The sequence below is a fragment of the Amblyomma maculatum genome, chromosome 1 (genome assembly GCF_055883805.1).
Source record: "Amblyomma maculatum isolate TAMU_Amacu chromosome 1, ASM5588380v1, whole genome shotgun sequence".
Taxonomy (NCBI): domain Eukaryota; kingdom Metazoa; phylum Arthropoda; class Arachnida; order Ixodida; family Ixodidae; genus Amblyomma; species Amblyomma maculatum.
The window spans coordinates 356,561,046-356,584,988 of record NC_139344.1 but is presented as its reverse complement, the minus strand read 5'-3'; the positions used below and the strand labels follow the sequence as shown (position 1 = coordinate 356,584,988).

The 23,943-nt window shown below is 42.9% G+C and overlaps 1 protein-coding gene across 2 annotated transcripts in view; it reads left to right on the top strand.

The window, feature by feature from the left end:
* The window catches only part of LOC146207895 (complex I assembly factor ACAD9, mitochondrial-like), a 28,778-nt gene that overhangs the window by 4,502 nt on the left and 333 nt on the right, over window positions 1–23,943 (top strand). For both annotated transcript variants that reach the window (XM_084591420.1, XM_084591428.1), the window contains exons 5-17: window positions 934–1,034; window positions 4,765–4,915; window positions 5,571–5,673; window positions 7,268–7,341; window positions 10,015–10,090; window positions 12,162–12,232; window positions 12,398–12,517; window positions 14,987–15,115; window positions 17,128–17,207; window positions 17,524–17,650; window positions 18,569–18,646; window positions 20,790–20,918; window positions 22,046–22,118. In XM_084591420.1, coding sequence (XP_084447546.1) covers window positions 934–1,034; window positions 4,765–4,915; window positions 5,571–5,673; window positions 7,268–7,341; window positions 10,015–10,090; window positions 12,162–12,232; window positions 12,398–12,517; window positions 14,987–15,115; window positions 17,128–17,207; window positions 17,524–17,650; window positions 18,569–18,646; window positions 20,790–20,918; window positions 22,046–22,118 — 1,312 coding nt within the window. The remainder of the gene's footprint in view (window positions 1–933; window positions 1,035–4,764; window positions 4,916–5,570; window positions 5,674–7,267; window positions 7,342–10,014; window positions 10,091–12,161; window positions 12,233–12,397; window positions 12,518–14,986; window positions 15,116–17,127; window positions 17,208–17,523; window positions 17,651–18,568; window positions 18,647–20,789; window positions 20,919–22,045; window positions 22,119–23,943) is intronic.

Here is a 23,943-nt window from a genome sequence, read left to right as displayed (position 1 = left end):
TTTTTAATCCTGGGTCTTTCAGCTTCACACTAGGGCAGAACTTCTCTCACAGTGGTGACATGGCCTTACTTTGAAGCAGTGGTTAGAAAGAAATAATTAGGTAATGCTATCATTGTCTAAGTCGAGCAGATGTGTTTGCGTAATCCATGAATGTGCCATTTGCATAGTGTGCCGTAAGTGCTTCGCTTAATCCGCCTAATCCCAAACTCAAGGACACTGGTGAGTCACACTGTGTCTTCTTACTTAGGTGCTTGTGGGGGCCACGTGTACATTTGCATAGCCTAGAGGAGATGGCAGCACTGCATCTTAATAATGTCCCCTAGTCAGCTGCACCACCACTGCACAGGAATTTCCGCCACACAGGGAAACAGGAAAACTCAATGTTATGTTTTTGCAAGACCTTTAGTTGTTAGTACCTGTTTAATGTGTTTACAGTGTGCTTTTTCTACTGCGTTGAGAGCCAAGAGTTTTCAACTATGTTGTGTGACCTGCTACGATGAACTGCCACGTGCTGGGTAATTTTGAGGTGATAGTGGCAGTGCTGAGAACAGGCGTTTTGAGTTGTCCCTGCAATGCAGTGCTTTAACTTGTAAAACAGACTGGTCCGCCATCAGCATGAGTCAATGCTAATTATGTCTGTGATTGAGTCAGCAGTGGGAGGCGAGCATTGCGAATAATTAATTGCCGTAATCTTTTTTTTAATGCTGCCTTCGTCAAGGCTGCTAACGTTCACAGTTACATATGTGAATGCGAACGTGCATGCAAGCGTTGTAGATTGGCAATGGTTCAGAAAGTTAATAAATTCTCCTCTTAAACCTTATCAATCAGCTGTTCTGTTCAAAGCACATGGCTCTCATGTCATGTTGCGAACTGGCGGCTGCTTGCTTGTGTTTTTCCTTGACATTTCTTGTGAGGCCCGTGTCTATTTTTCAGGGAATACTTTTATGCGGCAATGAAGCACAGAGAAGGAAGTACTTACCCAAATTGGCAACTGGAGAGCATGTGGCAGCATTTTGTTTAACTGAACCAACAAGGTGAGCGGATTAGTTGCTGTGCTTCTTATGAGACTTCCTTTTGACATTTATCATTCGCCTCCTTTCTGTATTGAGGGAAGAAATACTTAAGAGTCAGTATGAAAGGTCTGTGGTTGCTAACTTTTTTTAGTGTTTGCTTTATTTTATTCACATAAGGACTCATAACCATTTTACTGTACAGTCGTGCCTCGTTAATATGGACACTTTGGTTTCCGACCAAAACTGTCCATAAAGCGAGTCATCCATAATAACGAGTCATGAATAAAAACGAAAAAGATTTTATTGAGAAAAAAAATGTGTAATTAATTACTGCTTTTGTGCATACCGGTGTGCACTGGACTCAAAATTAGGCAGAACACCGGCAATTTTGAGTGCATTATCCCTGTCATCGTTGTCCTCAAAATATTGCAGTGCAGTCTGAAGCGACTCGCGCACTATGACACGCGTAATGGTAGGCTTTATGTTGGTCGTACTCTCGAGCACCAACTCTTCACTGGCTGATGAATCAGTGTCCGATTCTATACTCGCCGCCACTTCCAAAATGACCTCGTCACTGAGCTGCTCCTCCACGTCCGCTTCGACATCCGCGGCAAGGAGTTGTTCTGCAGTGCTCTCTGGGTCAGCTGCACCTGCCTCTTTTAGTGATTCTCCAAGCCTTACCAGGGGAATGTCATCATCCAAACTACAACTTTCTGGGTCCAACTCCTGATGCGGTAAAATACCACTGTGGCGCCAGCAGTTAGTGATGGTCGTTTCACTTACGGCATCCCACGCAAGCTTAAGCTGCCTCAAGCACCAGCGAAGATCTACTGTCTGCGGCTCCTGCTTCTCGGCACACCAAAGGTAGTGTCGGACCAAGGCAGCTCGGTAGTGTGCTTTTGTTGCTCTAATTATGCCGGCATCAAGTGGCTGAATCTTAGCAGTCATGTTTGGTGGGAGAAAGATGACGTTGATATTTTTGAACTCTTCAGGGGAGATAGTGTGGCAGCCGGCATTATCAACGAGAAGAACCACTTTGCGACCGCTTAGCTTTAGTTTTTGGTCAAATTTTTGCAGAAACCCTCTAAAAATATTTGAAGTCATCCATGATTTTCTATTTGCTTCATATGTACAGTATATAGATGGGGAGAATGTTTTTCCAAAGCATCGGGGTCTTTTTGATTTTTCCACTACGATTGGCTTCACCTTGTCCGTCCCACTCGCATTGCACATGAGGCCTACCGTAATTCGCTCCTTACTGCACTTTTTTCCTGTCGCAAGGCCGCGAGCAAGAGTTGCGGATGGACCGAGCTTATAGAAGAAACCGGTTTCGTCAAAGTTGTAGATATCATCCAGGAGATAGCCGCTAAGTAGCTGTTTGAGATTTTCTTGAGACGAGGAAACAGCCGAGCTGTCGATGCTGCCCCCTTCTCCATGAATCCGTCGACTCGAAATGCCATGTCGGTTCTTAAACCTTGTCAGCCATCCTCTTGAGTAGCTGAAGTCAGTCACGCCTAGACAGAGTGCAGAATATTTTTTCTCAGTAAACATCACCTTGTTTTACTGAACAAAATATTCCGTAAGTCATCATAGCTAAAGTCTATCAAGATGGAGGAGAAGGAACGGTACATACCCATAATGTTGCCGAGGCAGCGAGCCTTCTATTGAAGCATTTCGTCGCTCACTACAGCACCATTTGCGCGCACACTCCCGAATCACATCAATAAGGCCGACTCCATCTCTTCGAACTGTGCTGGGCGCTGTCGGACTGTGGCTGACGCTGCGATGCCGACATTGAGCCATTTGTCGGAGTCTTTTAATATCGATGCTACCGTCGACCTGGCGAGGCTGAGGCCTAGCTTAACTTGGGCCCAGTCCCTCACGGCCTGGACTGGCTGAGATGGCTTTTGCCGCTTGTGTTCACAGATCTCCCTCTTTGCGGCAACGTTCAGCTCCGTTCTTTTACGTTTAACTCCCGCCATGCCAAAAGTTAGACTAAAGTTGAGGGTTACAGGCTCCTGATTCTTTGCACTTTTTTGTTTTTGCCTGGTTAACCTTTCTTTTTTTCCCTTTACTCTTTCTGTTCCTTTTACCTTTTATGTTCTTGAGCTGTTTTTGCTGTCCTGCTTGCCAACTTTAAGGAGAGGCGGGGCCAGTCAAGCTGCACCGCACCAGCTTTTTTCTCGCTTTCCTCGCCACGTGTAGTTTTTTAAACCTTCTGTATGTGTGTGGTGAAAATAAAGTGAAAGCCAAAGCAAGGAAGCGAGGGAGTCATGTTGGCAGGCTGCTATGCAGAGGGCTATCGAACAGCCCCTTCTGGCGCCGTTTGTATGTGTTCCTATGAAACGAACACTGCAAGCTGAAGTAAACGACGGCTAGCCGACTACGAAGAGCTCAGACCCTGTCAAGGCCGCATCGTTGATTCAAAGCGAAGCCGACGGCGCAAAATGTGACAGTTCGGCAGCGCAACAGTGACGAAAACCAGGAGCATGAAAGGGAAGCGCGTCCAGGACGGGACTCCCGGTCCCAGTTGCGTGCTCGTCGCTTTTTTTCTTTTTCTTTTTTTTTTTTTTTTTTTTTGTCGCTCTACTTCGTGAGTGTGTCTTAACTCTGATCGAAAAGCGTTAACGGCTTCGTCGAACACGCATTGTGCTTTGGGAAAGAAAAACTTCAGTTCCTGCCGCCACGTTAGGCGCTTGTCTTTCTTCCTGTCATTTCTTTCTTACGCCTTTACCGGCCTCTCTGTTCACGTCCAGTAGAATTTATTGCAACCACCTGCTGCTGTTTTCCCGACTGCGGCCTCTCTTTGCGGCACTTCTGCTGCACCCAGAAATCTCCCGGCTCCCTCCTGTCAGGGTCTTTCTTACTTAGCTGGCCCTCGGTTTGCTCCTGCGCTCCCCCCTGCCCCTCCCTAAAACGGCGACGCGCCCGCTATGGTTCTTTCCAACCCCACAGGACTCGTTCAAGCATCCGGCCGTATCGGCTATCGCGTAGGTTCGCGGGCGGCGCGCCCTTCTTTCACTTGCGTTCGGACTCCTCTGCTTTTTTTCAAGCGCTGTCCATATTAACGAGACAAAAATACATGGGTTCAAGTGGGCTGTGTGCATTCTTCCCCTGTCCATTGTCCAGGCAGCGAGTTTCCATATTAACGAGGCATAAATACGTTGAAAAAGTTTCGTCCCCAGAAAAACTGTCCATAATTCGGGTCGTCCATATTAACGGGAATCATATTAACGGGGCACGACTGTATGTCTATCTTAGTCTTTCATTTGGTGATGGTATGACCAATAACATGGTACTTTGGGGGAAAAAAAAAGAAGGAATAGTATGTCAGAGATGTGTTGACACGCAGTAGCTTTCTTTGGTGCTTTCTTGTCCCGAAGTGTGATGCTGGTAGAGATGCGGGAAAGTGACTGTTCTGGTTTTTCTGATAATTATTATGAGTCATCTAGTTCACCTGTTCGGTTATTCTTTTTTACTTATGCATGCTTTCAATTCTGTATACAATTAAAGCTCTATATCAATTGGGTCAACTGTTCTATTTTGCTAAACATGTAAATTTAGCACAGCTTTAATTTGTAGGATGTGAGCATTCTGTTCTTGTCTGCATTTTTCATTTAGCATAAGTAATTGCATTGGTACAAATTAATAAAAGCATCTTAAAAATATATTGCATGTATTATCAGCAAATTGAACTGTTAGTATTTTTGAATTTGGTTTGAAATTTGCTCCTTTGTTTTCTTCTATGCAGTGGTAGCGACGCGGCATCTATTAAGCTCACGGCAAGGCCAAGTTTAGATAAGAAGACCTACTACCTGAACGGCAGCAAGATCTACATTAGTAATGGTGGCTTCGCCGATGTTATGACAGTATTTGCCAAGGTTAAAGTGGAGGGATCAGATGTACGTATTTTTCAACTGCAAAGTTTCAAAGGGCATTCTTCTGTGCATGCCGCAAGCTCCCTCGTTCACTATTTTTGCTTAGCATTCCCAGCGAAAAACTCTTTGAATTAGTTTTCTCCTTTTTTTTTCTAATTTCTGCTGCTACTTTCTAGTTCATCAACATGGCAACTGATATGCGAACCTGTCAGTGCATGCATGGCTGTTTGCACGGCCCATCGGTGATGCCGCAAACCAACTAGCAAGTCTGCCCGCTTACAGAATGACGCATACTTGCTTGCCAATGGAACCCATTTTGCCCATTTGTTCCATCGTTGCTTGCATATACGCAGTTGAAAACAGCACCAAGGACAAGAACACAAGAAAGAAGAGTGACAGAAAGAGCGCTCTTCCTATCACTCTTCTTTCCCGTATTCGTGTCCTTTACACCATTCCAATGTATAGCATGAATCAACTAGCCCTACAGCAAGTACTTCTAGTTGAAAACTCTAGACCAATCGAGGGGAAGACATGCATAGCACAGTAAAGCCCGGGTGTTCTGTAAACTTTCCGCTGCTTCTGCTGTTGATGCTGCTGCCAATTGCAGTATGCATGATGGATTTTGCACTCTGCCGTAGCATTGATGACTGACTTAGGTGGTCTTCTCTCTTTCTGGCAGAGAAAAAAGCAAGAACAGATGACAGCATTTATTGTAGAGAGGGGCTTCGGTGGCGTCACGTCAGGCACACCAGAAGACAAACTGGGGATTCGGGGATCAAACAGTGAGTCACCCTTCTATTATTTTTTACAACAAAGATCTACAGTAGAAAAATCTGACTGTGGTTTTGATTTCAATGGTGTCCTAAATGGTGGTATAACATTTGTGGGAATCCCCCAAAGTTGAGTAGAATTTGTGAAAGATTGCAAAAAATGTATTGCAATTTTGGTTTTGCTTTGGAGATTGTGGGAAAAGGGAATTATTTTTTTTTATTACTCTTGTCGTCAAGTAGCTCTGGACTGAATGGCATAAAATTAATTAATTAATGAATCAATGGATGGCATAAAATTAAGTTTCTGCCTCATTTTTATGACAGTAAAATACAAAAATGCTCTTCTACAGAGATTTCTATGCTGTTTGAGAAAAGGTTGTCATTTTTCCTTCCTTTTCTTGTTTGCTTCAATTTTCTTCCTCCTCTTTGTTAGGCACTTGTGAGCACTCCAAATTTGAGACACTGATTGTTTTGTTCTGGATGCGAGTTGTGACTGCCGCAGGTTCGTTATGAGCCAGTTCGAGCATGTGTATATAGCTATTACAAAGCATCAGCATCGTCCTTAAACGATCTAAAAGAAAAACATTACTGCATACTCATCTTTTGTTATGTACTCACGGTGCCACAGCTTTATCACAGAACACACTTGCTGTAAACAAGCTCTGATTAATGGATAAACCTTTCGTGTATTCTGGAACTGGCCCAATGTGCATATTTGTCCATTTGATGATCATACCAGTGCAGGTATTTGTCACAGTACTCAGTTGCTTACCACGCTACTTATTGTGGTGACTATTGTTGAAATGCAAATATTTTGGCTACATTGCTCTGATCTGTTCTGTTGGGATAGGCGTGATTCCGTCTCCTCAACGGTAGGGTCCCGCAACTTCTTTCTCGTCACTGGTCGAGTGTCAGCGGGTTAAACGGCAATCGTTACCGAGAGATGTGTCTGAACGAGACCTAACGGTAACATAAACTCAGTAAAGGCAGGAAATGATTACGTTGAAAATACTTAAATAGTGTTAGCGTTGTCATGCTGTTGTTTCGTGGCTGTGTTCACGGCTGATTTTTGTGGCTATTAAGAATTAAAAACATCACATGATGCAACCTAAAGGAGAACACCCCCCCAGGAAAAATATTGGTAGCTTATTTTAATGTTGCAATTCAAAAAAACAAATTCAGAAAAAAAGTAAGAAACACAGGATTCGAACATATATTCTATTCGCTAAGTGCTCAGGTAAGTAACGTTAACCCATTGCGCCACTGGGGGAACGAGTATGACAGGCTTTAAATGCGCTCGTATTCATTTTTACAATATTTCCGCTGTCGCCAGGTGACGCTGCTCAGAGGACCCTACCGTTGAGAGAACGGAATCACGCGTTGGGATAGGTTCATTCAACAAGTAATGCGTTTTAGGGTCCATTTTTCCTCATGGTTTCTTCAATGCTGCAATGTGGTTTCACGGCAGTGACAAAACAGTGTAATGATGTGGCTTTGACTTCACATATGTTACCTTATTTGTGAACTGTACATCACATACATTGTAACTCACAACAATGAACGTAAACAACTGACAAAAAAAAAAAAATCATACTTTGTATTCCAGCAACGTCTATATTTTTCGACAACACACCAGTGCCTGCCGAGAATATCTTAGGTGAAGTTGGTGATGGATTCAAGGTGAGCCTAGCATGCTTTTGTGTTTGCAATTCAAACACCTGCTGCATTAATTAAATGGGATATGGCAAAACAAGTTTAATCATGATGCGTGGTTCTTTTACTGCTGTAAAAATGAAAATGGAGAAGGGAAAGGCACGTAACACCACAGCCAAGGAGCTAAAGGAAATGACAAGTTGTTTGCAAAAAATTGCAAAATAGAATGTGACAAAATTATGCTGATAACCTCAAGCTCTACGTAAATGAAATGAGAAGACTTCAGTGGTATTCTTCATGCATCAGCTGGTCATACTCTGTGCTTTCACAGAGATGCTGTTTGCGCTTACAGCCTTATCTCAGAAGCTCGCTGGCAGTTTCTAATAGAGCATGACCAAACGGGGTGGGCAGTTCTTTCCCCATGACCCAGTGGGCGCCTTAGCTGGTGTTCGCACACAGTTCTCTGTGTGTGGCTACAAGTTTCCCGGCAAACAGCTTTCTGCAGTACCTTTTGCCCTTTGCAATCATAATACTCCTATTCCCACTTCCCTAACTTCTCACTAACTATCAGCTGCATTAAGGGATCTTTGATACGTTCACAATTGAAAACTTGGTGCAATTCATTCGGAATTCTTAACTGGGATCAAGAAATGCATGTTTAAAATGGAAATTTTGTTGTGATTGTTAGGAGGTGCACTGCCTCCCATAGGCTAAAAGTTTAGCACGTATGCGTGAAGTGTTCATACTTATTGACTTGATGATTAACAACTCAACGGCTGCATTTTCAACTAACACGTCCAAGTGCGCATTATTGGGGCATGGAGATGGCCAGATATCAACGCTGAGCACATTTTCTGTGGCATACAAAAAGGCAAGTGATGTGCCTGCTTGTAGAATGGGTAACAGCCGTGGTGCTGATGGAAGAGAGAGACACTTGGCTATACTGTTGGGCACCTTCAGAGTGCTTGGAGCGAGACAGAGTGTTAATATCAGGAGAGAGAAAAAAAAGCACGAAAATAGCAACCACTGCGAGATGCAGTGAAAAAAATGAGATAGCGAGAACAGAAAACTAGACCAATCCCATTTTAAAATGGGATAACATTAGCTGGTTTAGTGCTCCCAGTCTTCAGCTCACTTCAGAATAGAGCAATGAATGCTTTGTTTGCAATTATTCTTTCACTGGGAGGCTGTTTTATTGATTGTTTTCATGTAACATTTACTTAGACACACCGAGCATGTTCATGCATTAATTTCAATCTTCAAATTAAAATATTTTGCTTCTGTAATGCTTTTGGTAGAAAAGCACACCACTCAAAGGCTGTCACTATGTATTACAGTCAAAACTCGATTTAACAAAACCCGATTTAGCAAAACTCCCAAATTCTCCTCAGATGCTCACAGGGTCCAGTGTTTTGACTAACTCGAAATAGTGAAACCATTTTCTGTCCTTATTTAACAGACCTTTTTCCGAAAAATGAAGGTAAAAAGGTTCATTTCTGATCTGTTTTGTAGATGGTTTGGTTTGTTTAACGTGCCCTAGCAAGTCAGGTTATGAGGGACATCGTAGTGGAGGGCTTAGGAAATTTCGACCACCCGGGGTTCTTTAACGTACACTGACGTCGCACAACACACGGGCGCCTTTCTTTTCACTTCGATCGTGGCCTGGATTCTATCCCGCGTCCTTGGACACAGCAGTTGAGCGCCCTAACCACTGCACCACCACAGCAGGGTCTTTGCTTTGTACAGAATGCCCTAAAATTTATTGATTGCGAGCCGTCAGTGACAACGCAAAGCACCTTTGTTCCACTTTTCACAAACTGCAGCTTGCAAAATGAAATTAATAATTCCGCACTGAATTCACCAGATGCCAGGCGAGGTGGTGAATGCCCTTTAGATGCTTGAGCAGCTTGCTGGAACACAAGAGGGGACGAAAGAAATGCAGGACAAACAACAAACTTGAGAGGAACTCGCGCAGTTGTTGCTTGCAAAGTGCATACAAGCAAGTATCACTGACTTATGTGCTGAGATAAAATTTGTAGTCCCCTGGGGATCTTGTTGTTTTTTGCTGTTTCTTTCATACAGGTTAGTTATGTCAGTTGCCTCTGGGGGCCGTAATTTCACTTTTGGCACAATTACGGTTCGCCAATATGAAGCTGCGGTAGCTGTCTGAATTCCACTACAGCATACAATCGATTGTGTCAAATTATGTGATGGAGAAATGGCTCACTGAATTTAACAAAGTTCCCGATTTAACGAAATATTTCATGGTTCCCCTCGACTTTGTTAAATCAAGTTTTAACTGTAGCTAGATTGATTTCAGCACACATCAGTGATGTGGCTTGGAAAATGATGTCCAGAAACCAGAGACCAACTACAAGGACACTTCGTGTTCACTTCATTGCGCAGTTTTACACTGTAGCGACCCCTTCCTAAATATCTCTGTAGTAAATTGTTACTTGCCTGCTTTCATATGTCAGACGACAGGTAAAATTGTAGTTTCATATACGGCGCTAGTTTCCAATACTTTATACAGGACTTTCAATGGAATAGTTTGTGTGTTCGATATACCCACTAATTAAAGATATCCATGTTTGACTGTATATTTTTTCATGGCTGTTGGAGTGGACCCAGAGCATGCAAACACTTTGGTCTTGTGAGTGCTACACATCGTTGCATGGTATTCTTCTACCTTCTTCTCAGGTTGCCATGAATGTTCTTAACAATGGGAGGTTTGGAATGGGGGCAGCTTTGGCTGGTGGCTTGAGAGAACTCATTGGTGAGTCCTTAGCTTCAATCCTTATTTCATTTCATCTCTTATTTCATCATTTATTTCCTTTCCATTTAAAAAGAAGGAGACATGACTGAAATCTGTACAAAACAGCTTGAAGGGATCCTGGCCTCTCATATGACAGTACAACAGAATGTCGCTGACAATACAATAGATCCAGAAAAAAGAAACAAAGCAAAAAATATCTATGATGATCTGAGAAACCACGGATGTAGCTTTGCATTATGTAGCGCAAAGAACTCTGTAATTTAAATTAACAAGTTTAAAGGCGCAAGACAAGAGTGCCTCAACTTGCTACAAGCACATTCGTGAACAAATAGCGAGTTCAGTGTGTACAACACTGCGCACGTCATGCACAACTTTACATACACATAAGAGAAGGAAGCGTAGGCAATTTACTAACTAAAAGGAACACATTCAGGATGTAACGACACAAGAACATTTCATCACATCACAAAATTCACAGAATTCTGCAATAGTCTCTTCCTGCAGAACAAAATGATAAGAGATCATGAGTGTTTAGTTTTATATGCGGGGTTGAAATGTATAGAATGTAAGCCATTGAGTAATGCGGAGTAACGTAGCTCAAGGGTGGCATATTGCAAGGCATATGAAGTGTAGGTACAAGCCATCTCTTTACCTCCTGTCTTGCAAATCGAGGCAACGGGTTCTTTTAAGGGGGTTAAAGCAATCATAAAATTATTTTTCTCTTCCACAAAGAATCTATAGTTCTGCGACAACTTATATAGTCAAAATACCAGGAGAACGTAACATTTCTTGAAAAACTAAAGCAGTTCAACACTGCTGAACTGAATGTCGAGCGATAGCTCTGTTGCTATAAGAAACAAGGCTGGCTTCAGTTATTCACTTCATTGATTTCTTTCATGCTGCAACAATTACGAATGGTGCCTTTAGATCACTCTAGTAAACTGCTGCTGCTTCTGTGTGTATTAGTAAAACCGTAAATTGGTCTGGAAGAAAGGAAAGGCACAGCCTCTGTAATGCTTCTGGGTGGACACCTGGACCATGATATAAAAGAAGGGAAGAAGGAGGAATCCAAAGAAGAAAGACAAAAAAAGCTGCTATAGTAGAGGGCTTCGGAAAATGGCAGGACCTCTCCCTATATTCAGGGAAGGCCCTCCAAACCTGGCGCCTCTCCAGCTACTCCTATTTGACTTCGCACTGCCCTAAGGTGATTGAAATTATTCCAGAGCCCTCCACAATGGCAGCTCTATCGCTCTATCTTCTTTCACTCCCTCTTTCCTTCCTTTCCTTATGGCCCAGTTTAGGTGTCCACCAAAGTGTGACAGACACTGTCCCTTTCCTGTGCACCACCCTAAGAACAGTGTTCCTATGGAGGCTCTCTAGATTGCTCTCTCCTCCTATCCATGGCAGCTGGCACAGGTTGCTGTGGTATCTATTACTCAAGGTCAAATTTCAGTATAACACAACCTTGAAAAATGCTAGCAGTAAAGCTAACACCCTAAAAAGCTGTTTGCTAATTCCACTACCGCTACGATGTTTGAATGTCTTTTTGTTGTGGTTGGGCTCACACTGTTGAGCTCGTCTTTACAATTGTAGCCTCTTTTGAGGAGAGAGCCAGTATACAGAGTCCAGCTTTGACCTTTATGAAGCCTTGGCCCGTAAAATTGGGCCATTCTCAAATGTGCACCCATTGGAGTTTGCCCCAGAAGGTAATACTCTGGAAGGTACTCCGACACCTTCCAGGCATGGCTTCTTCCTTGAAGGGGGCAATACTTGACACTTGAAATTTCCATCTATGTTCACGTTAGGCAGACCGTGCAGCAGTGAGATGAGAGTGTGGAAAGTGTTACCACTGTGCAGTCACTATCTCCACATCAGGTTTATGACCAGTGATGGCTCTTGCTAAATCTGTTAACTAATCCCTAGCCTAAATTTCTGCGATGACTTTTTCTGGGTCAGGAGCATAGCACGGTGCATGCAGTGACGAACATAGGAATGAATATTTGCATGGAGAGGCTTGGCTTGCTTACCGCGTATGCTCTAATCACATGATTGGCACCTTTCTTCATTTCAGGCATCACGTCAAAGTATGCTGTGGAGCGTGTTCAGTTTGAGAAACCTCTGTCCGACTTTCACATGATCAAGGTGAGCTCTCTGTCTCAGATTATCCACTTACGGTATAATGTTATTCTTCGGACTCTGAAGGAGCATGGATGGCATTCAAGTCATTTTGTAGAACTAGTGTCATGCCTAGAACTCGTATATACCGTGGAGTCAGAGACTTGGAAATTTCTGTTGCACTCTTTGCAGGACAAGGTGTACCGAATGACAACCCTGGTGTACGCTATAGAGAGCATGGCTTATGTTGCGTCCGCCATCATTGACGCCGTTGAGGATCCTGACTGTGCCCTCGAGTGTGCCATAGTGAAGGTGCCTATTCCTTTTGCCTGTGCTGCTTTTTTCTGTTTACTTTATGCTGTATTGTTAGGCTATTAATTGCAAAGTCTGAGAAATGAACTTTCAGTTCTGAAGTAACTTTTCCATGAAGCAGTGAATTTGGGTGCCAAACCAGACAAGGCAGCATGCAATTCCTTAGCCTCTAGTCACTTTTTATAGAAATATTTATGTACATTATTTTCATATTAGCTGATTTTTTTCCATATTATTTTCTTTTCTTAAATATTTCTGTCATCTTCACTAAATATTACTATTATATAATTTTTGTAGCATATATTGCAATTGCACATTTACTCGTGTCTGGTTTGATTTATGATGCTTCAACGTCCCAGAATGACTGAGGCTATGAGAGACGTCGTAGTGGAGGGCTCCAGAAATTTCGACCGCCTGGGGTTCTTTAACGTTCACTGACATCGCACAGCACATGGGCGCCTTGCTTCTTGCCTCCATCGAAAAGCGGCCGCCACAACCGGGGTTCGATCCTGCAACCTTGGGCACAGAAGTTGAACGTCCTAACCACTGCACCACTACGGCGGGGCTCATAAGATGTCTATCAATACAAAGGACGCTTACATTAGTCGATGGGTTCATACTTTCTGACAGTTTCTAGTAAAAAAAAATCGTTAGAGAAAAAGAAAAGCCTTGTAATAGTAAGATTATTTGGAAAAAAATTGCAGTGGCTTAGCTCAGCTATGCTAGGATACACGTAGCGAGAGATACGTAGTGAGAGGTATGTTTCCTTGGCTGAGCTTGTTGTGGTCATGTATGTTTAGCACTGAGAGACATTGGGTATACACATCTTTTATTCATCTTGCTTGACAGAGACGAAGACTGCCCGATGATCTGTGAAGTAGCATGCAGTGGTCACAATTTTGTCTATACAGTATTTCGATTTGGCGGAGTCTCCAAACGCAAAGTCTCATGCATTGGATTACTCACCGGTGTCAAGTCCATTTGGTGCCACAGTCTCTCATACACACTACACGTGTCCAAACGGATTGTTCACAAAGTCCGCTTCAAGTGTCCAAGTCGCAGATGCACTTTCAGAAACACGAATAGAGTGATCAGTCGCACGACGTGCCTTCAGATCCTCTTTTGTTGATTCCCGTTGAATTAACTCTTCCATAGGGCCCATCTCGGCGGCTGTGCTCCGTCTATTACGCTCGGCAGTCTGGCACCACCGTTCGGCAAGCCGTTCCTCTCTCTGTTCTGGTGTCTCCACTGTTCTCGTTGCCTTCTTACGCTCATTCTCTCTTTGCTGCTGCTATGCGCTGCTTTTTACGCTCTGCTGGCAGCTGCGTTTCGATAGAGGGGAAATGGAGAGGCGAGGCGTCTGTGTGCTGTGCAATGTCAGTGCAGGTTAAAGATCCCCAGGTGGTCGAAATTACTCCATAGCCCTCCACTACGGATCCACTTTTTATCCCACCTTCCTTCCTTCCATTACAGCGCGGTTCAGGTGTCCACAGAGCAAGTGTTACAGATACTGTGCCTTTCCTATGAACCAGTTTATTATTATTATTATTATTATTATTATTATTATTATTATTATTATTATTATTATTGCGCTCTATATCTTGGTGTCTCCGCTTGGCAAGGGGTTCTTCCCTTTGTTGGGGCGTCTCTGCTGCGTCGGCAGTAGAGTCTGCATGCGGCCACGAGCTCTGATGTCATGCACAGCGCACCATCGCTCCTCTCTGATTTCCACGCATGCTCACTAGTGGCCTGTCTGACACACGGCGAAATTCTCGGCTGGGTAGCGTAGTGTAGCTCTCGCTACAAAAAAGAACTCTAGTAATTCCTCTCAGAAAAAGCTTTTTCAATGCTGCAGCACTTTTTTTTTAGGCCAAAGTAGTGGTATGGTAAGTCAGAGCTTAAACACTCTTAAGTGCTTTGTGCAGTAATTGAGTAGGTTTGTGAATGTTTCAAAATTCTTAAAATATTTTTGCTTCTTAAAATATTTTTGCTTCTCAAACTCTAAGCTTGACTTTGAAGATATTTACTGTTTTCCTTATGGTAAAGAAAGAGTTAAAGTAACGTAACTTCTTAAATTTGTGTTAGGGTAATCAGTTTAGGAAGAATTTGTGTTAGGGTGATTAGTTTTAGGAAACACTACACTAAACTGGAATGGTTCTGCTGCAAACTTGCCCTCTTAATGGAAAGCCGCTGTACAAAGTGCCTGCATCACTGGCCATTCAAAAAGTAAATTGGGTGTATCAAACATAGCGCCATCACCGCCATTCACTTTGAAGCAGCGGTCACGGAGTGCTTGTCAGTGTAACCATCACGCAATTTTCTGAGCAATAAATGAATCTTTTGCTTCCAGACCACCGTACCCAGAAAGAGCCATAAAATTGACTTTTTTTTTTAAGAAATGAGTGCCCTCAATGTCCCTGTAATTTGTGCCTTGTGATGCTCAACTTCGTCTTTTTCCATGACGTACAGGTGTTCAGTTCGGACGCTGCACAGTATGTGGTGAACGAGTGCCTTCAGATCCACGGCGGATTGGGTTTCATGACATCGCTTCCCCTTGAGCAGTACTATCGGGACACAAGGATACTGTCCATCTTTGAGGTAGGCCACCAATGGACAGCGTATGCGTGTGGCGCGATACTGCTTTTAAAACGAGTTGCAGGACGGCCAGGCGGCACCGAGTGTGTTCTGTCTGTTTAGTGAAGGGGAAGGCTAAAGGGGCTTTTCAGTTTGACCGACGCCAACGGTTCAAATCATGAAGCTTGCTTGTAAAGCATGTGATTTTTTTTTTTGCTAGCCCTTGTAGCAGTGATGAAATCGCATATCAAAGCCGCAATTACTCGTGGCAAATGCCGTGCTTATAGCAAGCAGCTAAGACGCCGCATGTGTAAAATGCTGTTTAAAGTTGACGAGCCGCTGTCACTGCTTTTGGGTGCATATCAAGAGCTGTGTTTAACTCTTTCGTTACCAAGGGAAAAATGGCTGGTTTTTCACAAGTTTCTGACAAGCTTTTTTTGCTGCAAGTTTTACGAGAGATAAAAATTGGTAAAATACTATGTACAAATGGTTTATATATGATGCGGAATCAAAAAGCAATTCTTTTAATACAAATACTTAGTGCAAGAATTTACGAGACAATAACTCTTGAAGAAAATGAGCAAAACACATACTAGAACATACAAAAAGTTTGAAATCTTTCTTGACTTTCTTGAAACTTGCCTGCAAAATCCTAACATTAGACACAAATACATTTTGAAGTAGAAATTTTTCCGTCATACTACCTTAAACAGGCTAATTTCAGCCTTCGATTTGAAATAAATTTTGCTCACCGAGAAAAAAAAAACTAAAAGCACAATTTTTCACTTAAAGTTAAATAACAGTAATTTAAACCATTCCTCGTTTTAACTGAGATCACTTTTGAGAATGCCGGAAAAAAATTCAGAAACAAAAAGCTATAGCTACCCTAAATATTCGTGATGAGCTCTTAATATGAAAATTAGAAACAAAATGAAATAAAATATGCAGAGCTTTCCGTTTATCAAAAGTCTGTTCAGAAAGCATTCAATGACTATACTGCCGGGGTGAATAAAATTGGAAAAATCGAGCAATCAGTCACAATCCATCCGAACTTTCAGGTGCTCATATACCTTCGCTCTAAGAGGCATATTGTGGTGCCTCGAAAAAGACTGACAAATCGAGCATCTGAAAAATGAGCAATCCAAATTGTGGTTCGGTGATAGTAAATGCATACTTGTTGGCGTACAAGCGTGTGGCATTTGGAACTACTGCAGAGAAAAAGTCTGCTGCTGCATCCATTACGCTCCCCAACAGCCAGAAGGCCTGCTACAGAGCGTCAATCTAAGGTCGATACCCGGAGTCATACTCAGCCAAAATCCTTGTTTGCGATAGCGGAACGACGTCTTCCGATATGTTGCCAAGGCACTACAGTAGACAGAAATGTCAGTCGTGACATATTTTCATAGGATGAACGGCCTGCAAGGAAGAACAAACAAATGATAGGCAAAAACTGACACGTATGTGCGCGCAGCCGCCAACGTTCCGTGGTGTAGTTCCTGAGAAATAATATTTGGATTAAAATCCGAGGATGCAACGTCATCTTTTAAACCGCTGCTGATAATAGCATCCAACAACTCTGCTCCGGAGGCAACAAATTCGCCTCGAAACAGTTTTTTCTGTGAGCGAGCGCTGTACCCGAGGTCGATGCTATGTTGGAAGCGTTCCACACTGTAACTGGAACTACAGAGGCGTTGAAAAATAGCCGCCACGCGAAAAAAATTACAAACCACGCCGAAAACAAAAATTTTGTGTCTGAAGTACAAGCAATATGGCACAGCAGGTCCGTTACGGCAGTGGGGGGCATGAATTTTGAACTTCGAGTTTTTCGATCACTGGTGATCGAATCAAGAGTGCCGTGGTAACGAAAGAGTTAAAGCAATTACAATACCATAATGCTCCTTCTCTAATGCTTCACCCCTGACAGTACATGTAGTTATAATTGATTTACTACATATGCCACTGTTGCTGCATGCGTCACAGGCATTTGTGCAGTAGTTCTGTGGGTTAATGTGATGTTGTTTTTCCATTTCATTCAGGGAACAAACGAAATTCTGCGGCTATTTATTTCTCTGATGGGAGTGCAGTATGCTGGGAAGCAGCTGGCAGAGCTTGTTTCGTGAGTACAACTTATTGCTGTCCAACACTGTGTAAACGGGCGAAGTCCGTCCATGAACTTGGCACTAACTCAGTGTGTAATCAGTGTGTTACCAGCGCACTTTCTGAGAAATTCCGCAAATTTGCACGTGTCCAGCAAAAGGCTGCTGCTGTAGTAATTTTCGCTTCTTTAATTTGGCGGTGCTCCCTAAGCCAGGCATGGCGGCAGAACATCCGGAAATTCTCGACAGTGTCGGGGTTAACTTGATCTGTGACAAACAAAAAATGAGGCCTTGGGCCAAATGTGAACAATGGACAAGAATTTGTTTGAATTGCAGGAAGCTGAGGAATCCCCTGGCTTTTCCAACGCTGGCGTTGAAAAAGATGTGGGAGAGTCGTCGTGATGCCGCAGACGAGCCAGTACTTGACCTGCACCTCTACGGCGCCCTGCATCCATCACTGAAGGTTAGCTGCTGGCATCTATCCATATGGGGACATATGGTCTGCCATAGCCCGTTGCTGAGGGCACAGTCAACTAAAGGCAGGGTGAAGGCATAAGCTCAGGGATGCAGTTCTACACAGCTGGCTTCAGGCACTCCCATAGCGCCTGAAATAGCGCCCATTAGTGATCCAGGAGTCGTAACCTGCACTGTTTTGAAACCTAGGATCTGCAGCTTAGGTTAAGAGGTTACTTTCCAGTAAGATTCTTTGTGTAGATCTCGCCAACAAGAACTGCATTGTTAAATAAAAATTGCCCTAGTGTCAGGTAGTTAGTAGTGCCTTGACATACTAGCTGAGCTTCATAAGCTCTTCCTTGAATAATAACAACACTCAGAGTGCGATAAAATAAGCTACTTTACAAAGCTATGTATGAAAAGTTCAGTGCAAGGTGGACAACATGTATATGACAATAAATGTCACCATTTATGCTGTCGTACAGGAATACGGACAGGCATGTTCGTTCAATTGTCGATTCCCCAGCCAAAGCTTTTCTGCTCTGAACAGACAGGAATACAATTTTGAGGGGTCTGTATTTAACTGCAGAGATGGAGTCCATAGGTTGTAGTCGTAGTGTGATAATGCACTGAGGAGTGTGCTGTTGTTTGAATGCGTACATATAGAAGAAGTCATGCTCTTGATACAGCCTATCTTCGTTTTTCAAGGTCAAGTAGTGTAGATGGTTTGTAAGATCGCTCTTTCTTTCTTGTGTAAAGAGAGTGGAATACTGCAACTCGGCACAAACATTACATCATTAGATCATCTGTGCTGTAGGAGTGCTTATGTATGACTCATAACCGGTGGAGTGATGAGAGCATGCATTGCAGAGGTCACTGGGATGCAATGCTGGCCTTTTAATATTCTTAAGCTGCTTTCTTTCTGCAGGGAGGAGCGGACACGCTTGAGTACTGCGTGAAGCGCGTCAAGTATGCAGTAGAAATGGTGCTTCAGCGCTATGGCAAGGTATGTTATAAATGTGTGCATTGGATCGCTCTGTGCATTATCTGTGCTGTAATCTGCTATTAAACAGGACAGATCAAATTACATTTGGCTTTATGCCTCACATCTGAAGGAGCAACTAGCTATGAAACTTTGATTATTCGGTTACTAGGAAAACCTTTAACCCTACCGGGGTGGCGCAGTGATTAGGGTGTTTGATGTTCCCAAGTATGCGGGATCGAATCCCGGCCTCGACGGCCGCTTTTTAATAGAGGCGAAAAGCCAGGCGCCCGTGTACTGTGCGATGTCAGTGCACGTTACAGAACCACAAGTGGTCGAAATTCCCGGCGTCCTCCACTACAGCGTCTCTCATAGCCCGAGTCGATTTGGGACTTTAAACCCCACAAACCAAACCAAAAAACTTCAGACATGTTTCTTTTTTCGCGTGCATCTCATAGAATCAATGTAGACTTCTCATTTTTATCTCTTAAGCCACTTTTTTTTTCTCTCTCTATCCTTTTCTTTCCCTTTCTCCAAGTCTTCCTTCCTATCTACATGCTGGTACCACTTTTGTTCATCAGTAAAGGGAAACTTTGGGAGCTTTTTGATGTTCTCTTATCTTAGTAAAACTTTTGTTGCAAGCTATCCTTCCGTTCACAAATTTGGCAGCAGCGTGGCATTTGTGAAGTCGTAAACATTACCCACACATTAACCACGTTGGCCGAACCAAGGCTTTTATGTTTTTTCACTGTTCTAAAATTATTTGTCGCGATATGTTGCAAAAAATGACACATTGCATTGAAAAGGGAGCTCGATTCTGTAGTCATTAATTCATAGCAGTTCAAAAAGGCCCCAAAGTTTCCAGTTAAGGCCACTTTCTCATTCCTTCTCATTTTCGCATGCAATGCTGCAAAAAGTAGTACTACTAATACAAACTAAAAGTTAAAGGCTAGCTTCCAGTTCTCAGCTCGATTGTCATTTCTGCTTGTCATTTACTTTTCTTATTTTCTGTTGACCACATTGGAACCCATTGCTTTTTTTTATGTAAGGCCGTAGGGAAAATTTTATATCTTCCAATGACTTAGATGGCAGGATAGTCAGTCTTATCTGCAGCCTTAAGTTCAACTTTTCCAGGACTACTTCAGCTGAAATAGTCCAAGCTTTTGGTGCTGTAAGAGGTCAAGGATAAATTTTGGTGGTCTTTGTGATTACCGTAATTTCTGGTGCACAGTACGTGGGCTGTATCTGTTTAAAAGCTGAAATTTTGCCATTTGCACATTATCCGTAGGCACGGACTACACAGTTGTTTTCATATACATCGCCCCCCAGAACACCATTACCGCTGTGATTTAACAGCCAGGTTTGTGTTGCACATGTTTACATGACGACGCTTAGGTCCCCGTTCTGCAGAAAATCAGCCGTTGGTTGGGGTCACTGGCATGGCCATACTCTGATTGGTCGGCAGGTTGTGAAATGTCACGAGACCGCTTGACATGACCGAGTTGGTGGCAGGTTTACAGAGGGTAACTAGGGGGTTGGACATGGAACCCCTTATTCCTAGGACTTGGTTAAATCAAGGCTCGCTCTTACACATAATGCGGTAGCTCACAACTGTTTTCTAATGAATATGAGTATGTATGTGTAACATAATTGAAGCATAAATTAAGGGACTAGTGATGAAGCAAGTTGTGAAGTGCATGTACACGAACAAGGATCTCCAGGGGCAGCTGCAGATAGCAGCCATTAACATTAACATTTTTTTTGTGGGAACTAGAAGGGAACTGGCTCGTGAAAACTTAGTACCCACGAAAATGCAGCACCCAGGAACATACGAGGAAGAATCTATGTAGCTTGTGTGTTCGGATGATGGCCGCTAATGAAAGTGCTCAAGGTTAGCTGCTCATTTTCATTTTCTCCAAGGCTGCAGGATCGAATCCCGGCTGCAGCGGTGGCTTTTCGGTGGAGGTGAAAAGAAAGGCACCGGTGTGATGTCAGTGCGCATTAAAAAAGAATCAGGTGGTCGAAGTTTCTGGAGCCGTGACATCTCTGATAGCCTTAGTTGTTAAACCCCTTGTTGTTGCTTGTTGTTTGCTTGAGGGTGTACGTGTTAGTTTTAGTATGTGCATGCTTTCTGCAAAATTGGAGCAAGATGTCCCACATTTTGCAGGAAGTGGTCGAGCGCCAGATGGTGCTGTCCAACTTGGCCGACATGGTGATTCAGGTCTATGCTATGGCATGTGTTCTTGCCCGTGCATCCCGGTCTTACTGCATCGGCCTGCCATTTGCCGAGAAAGAGGTTGGTTCTTTTTTTTTTTTTTTTTTTTTTTTTTTTCTTCTCCGCACCAGTGATGCTTTGTTATTATGCAGTGCCTACACATGCTGCACTCTTTATACAGGAGCTCTCCAGGAGCTCTTTTATTGGAATCATCGCTCTAAAAAATATATAAAGCCTGTTAAAATATTGGAAAGAGAAAGTAACAGTATAGCAGGAAGTCAAGTTTGCCTTAATGTATTTTAGTGAAGTTAGGAAGTAATATGGAAGCTGTGGAGTGATGTTTGTAATTGTGGAATAATCATGCGTTGTAGCAAACTATATAATGCAACAACATTTAATGCATGACAATTAAAAGCTAACTTACTTAACTTGGGGGCATGCTTGCTGGGCCAATGCATGGAACTGCGTGGGACAGACGTCTCTAAACTTGGCGCCAAATTTAGAAGTTTCTGCCTCCTACAGCCTAGTAGTCAATTGGAGGGGGGACGTGATGAGAAAGAAGAGCCTAATAAAATCACAGTCTCGGATATAACTGTATAAATAGAACATCATAGTCTGGCTGTTTCTTAAGGCAGGCCAACCATGTCTTGTGCAAGCTCTGTGCAGTACCCTCCAGGCAGCTACATTTTTTACTCATGATAATGTATTACATGTAGTAATATACTATATTATGCCCCAGATGTGGCGAACACTAGGCAGCAACTCCTTACAGGAGTTCGTAGTTTGAAGGTATAACTACTATCCCTCTATTTCAAATAAGGCATGATGAGCAACCAACCGGTGTCAAACTTTAAAACAGCAATGAAGGTACACAACACTTAAAGGAGAAAAAAATATTCAGTAGTGCCGAGCAGGGTGTCACCAGAACAAAGGTAGAAATTTTTAAGTCTGGTAGGTCATGTGCTCGATGACCTTGGCACTGCACAACAAATATTGAAATGGCAGTGGTCTGTACTTAGACACCTGAAAGACAATTACAATGTCTGTTGGCTGGTTTTGCAGTCACTAAAAAAGACATCACAACATGCTCGTGTTTTGCATCACCAACTGCATCTGTATGTTCTGCCTGGACGGACACCTTTTTTTCTGCCAAATTTTCTTATTCTGTATCTTTACTGTAGTAAAGTCTTTGGTGAATTGTTTTGCAGGTCGACCTTGCCCTTTGCTTCTGTCACGATGCCAAGAAGAAAGTGAAATTCTGCGAAGACGAAATCTTTGATGGTGAGTTGTGCAGCATTAGATGTCTTCCTGGTTTGATGGGTTTTAGAAGGACTTTGTTTTCTCATTGCTTCATCTGTTGTGTTATGCTTTCTACCTTTGCTGACATAAACACACATATTGAGCACTACAGGCTTGCATACAAAACCCTGCATTACAGGAATGAGAGTGTATGCTGTGTGATCATTTTCTTAGCATGGAAGTGCAATAGTACTTAGCAGGGTAGATGTGTAGGCCAGTTGGTGAGACGTAAGGAAAATAAAACCGCAGTAGACACAGTACATTGCAGCAGACACAATAGTACTATATTCATATATGTTAGCTGACATCAAAACTAAACAAGGTCTGTTCATATGAATACTGCTTGCTATAATATAGCACTGCACAAATCGCCAATCTAAAATTCAGATCACATTTTGTGAAAGCATAGGGAGTGTCATGAAGGCGAAAACAGTCGGCCATGATGTCTCTGCCCCTCTACCACGGTTGGCAAATGGCAAAATGGGGAAAGAGAGATCCACCCCTTTTACTCTTGTAGGGAGAGACAAACGAAATAAAAGTCCCTATGTGCTCCTCATTCCCACACTACTAGAGTCAAAAAGATGTATGCTACTATATTTCCTCTACATAAATTCCAATTGGCTGCCCTTTTATTTTTCTTTGGTGCATGCTTGATTATTCGGACTTCATAAAGTTAAGTGGGTATGGGCTCCTAATATTTTGGTCGCATTGCAACTGATTTGTCCGCTTTTCGGACCTTCTTTGCGCTCGCTACGGAATGAGTAGCAACAGTCAAGTCACCGTATAATAATGCGTACAGTAGAACCACGGTCATTCATACTTCAAGGGAGATTGAAAACTTGATCAACAAAATGGGATTACGGCTAGAAAAGAGTGTGGCGGGGTTGATAGACCAAACATATGCAATTGCGAGTTCCTAGTGTTCTTGGACTCTGGCTGCAGTATAATCTAGTAAAAGCTCTCGCAAAATTAGCGAAAGCTCGCGGTACTAATCTGTGCCAAGTCTGTCCGTTCTGAATACATGAAAAGGCAGACACGTACCAGCAGCTGTTATCTCACAATGTTTCCATTGAAGCGCGGTGTATTTTTGTTGCTAAGTTGGTATGTGACACAAACTTAATATTTAACTGTATTGTACCATTACTGCAACCATGAACTCATGTTTTTGTGTATGTGTGCATGCATTGTCTGTTCCAGTTTGCTTTATTGTGTCATTATCTAGTGTACAAATTTTCACCATTAATTTCACCTCTACCTAAGGAAGAGTCTATGCCAAAAGCATTTTCAGGCTTTGTATTACAAAGGCAATGTTTGCAATCTAGCACTTCTCTTAAAAGTAGTGGTAGCGGGTGATAAAAGTTCCGAGAGTACTGCGGAATCTGCACTGGAGAAATGCGAAAGCCCGAGCGTTGCTGCTGCACAGGGTACATCACGCACCCCTTGTTGAACACAACCACTGTTGCTGAACTCATCAAAGTTCACTGGCATTCTATAATTGGTTTACAGGAAAGGAAAGGCGCAGTCACTCACGGAATCTCGCCGACACCTCTCTGACCCGAGATTTTCACCATGAGCCTAGAAAGGCTTTAGGAAGCAGTATCTGTCACACTTGTTTCTGTGGTCAACAGAAGTAGTTTTGGGGTACCATCGCCCATGACCGAATTTTCGCATAATGGGGCCAGTAAATTTAGCTTTAGCTGTAAAAACGCTCGTTAAAGCAAGCTCGACTCTACACCTTCTGCTTGGTAACGACAGTATTGTTCAAACAGAGGTTGAACCAATGCAAGTGATGATGTGAAGCATCTTT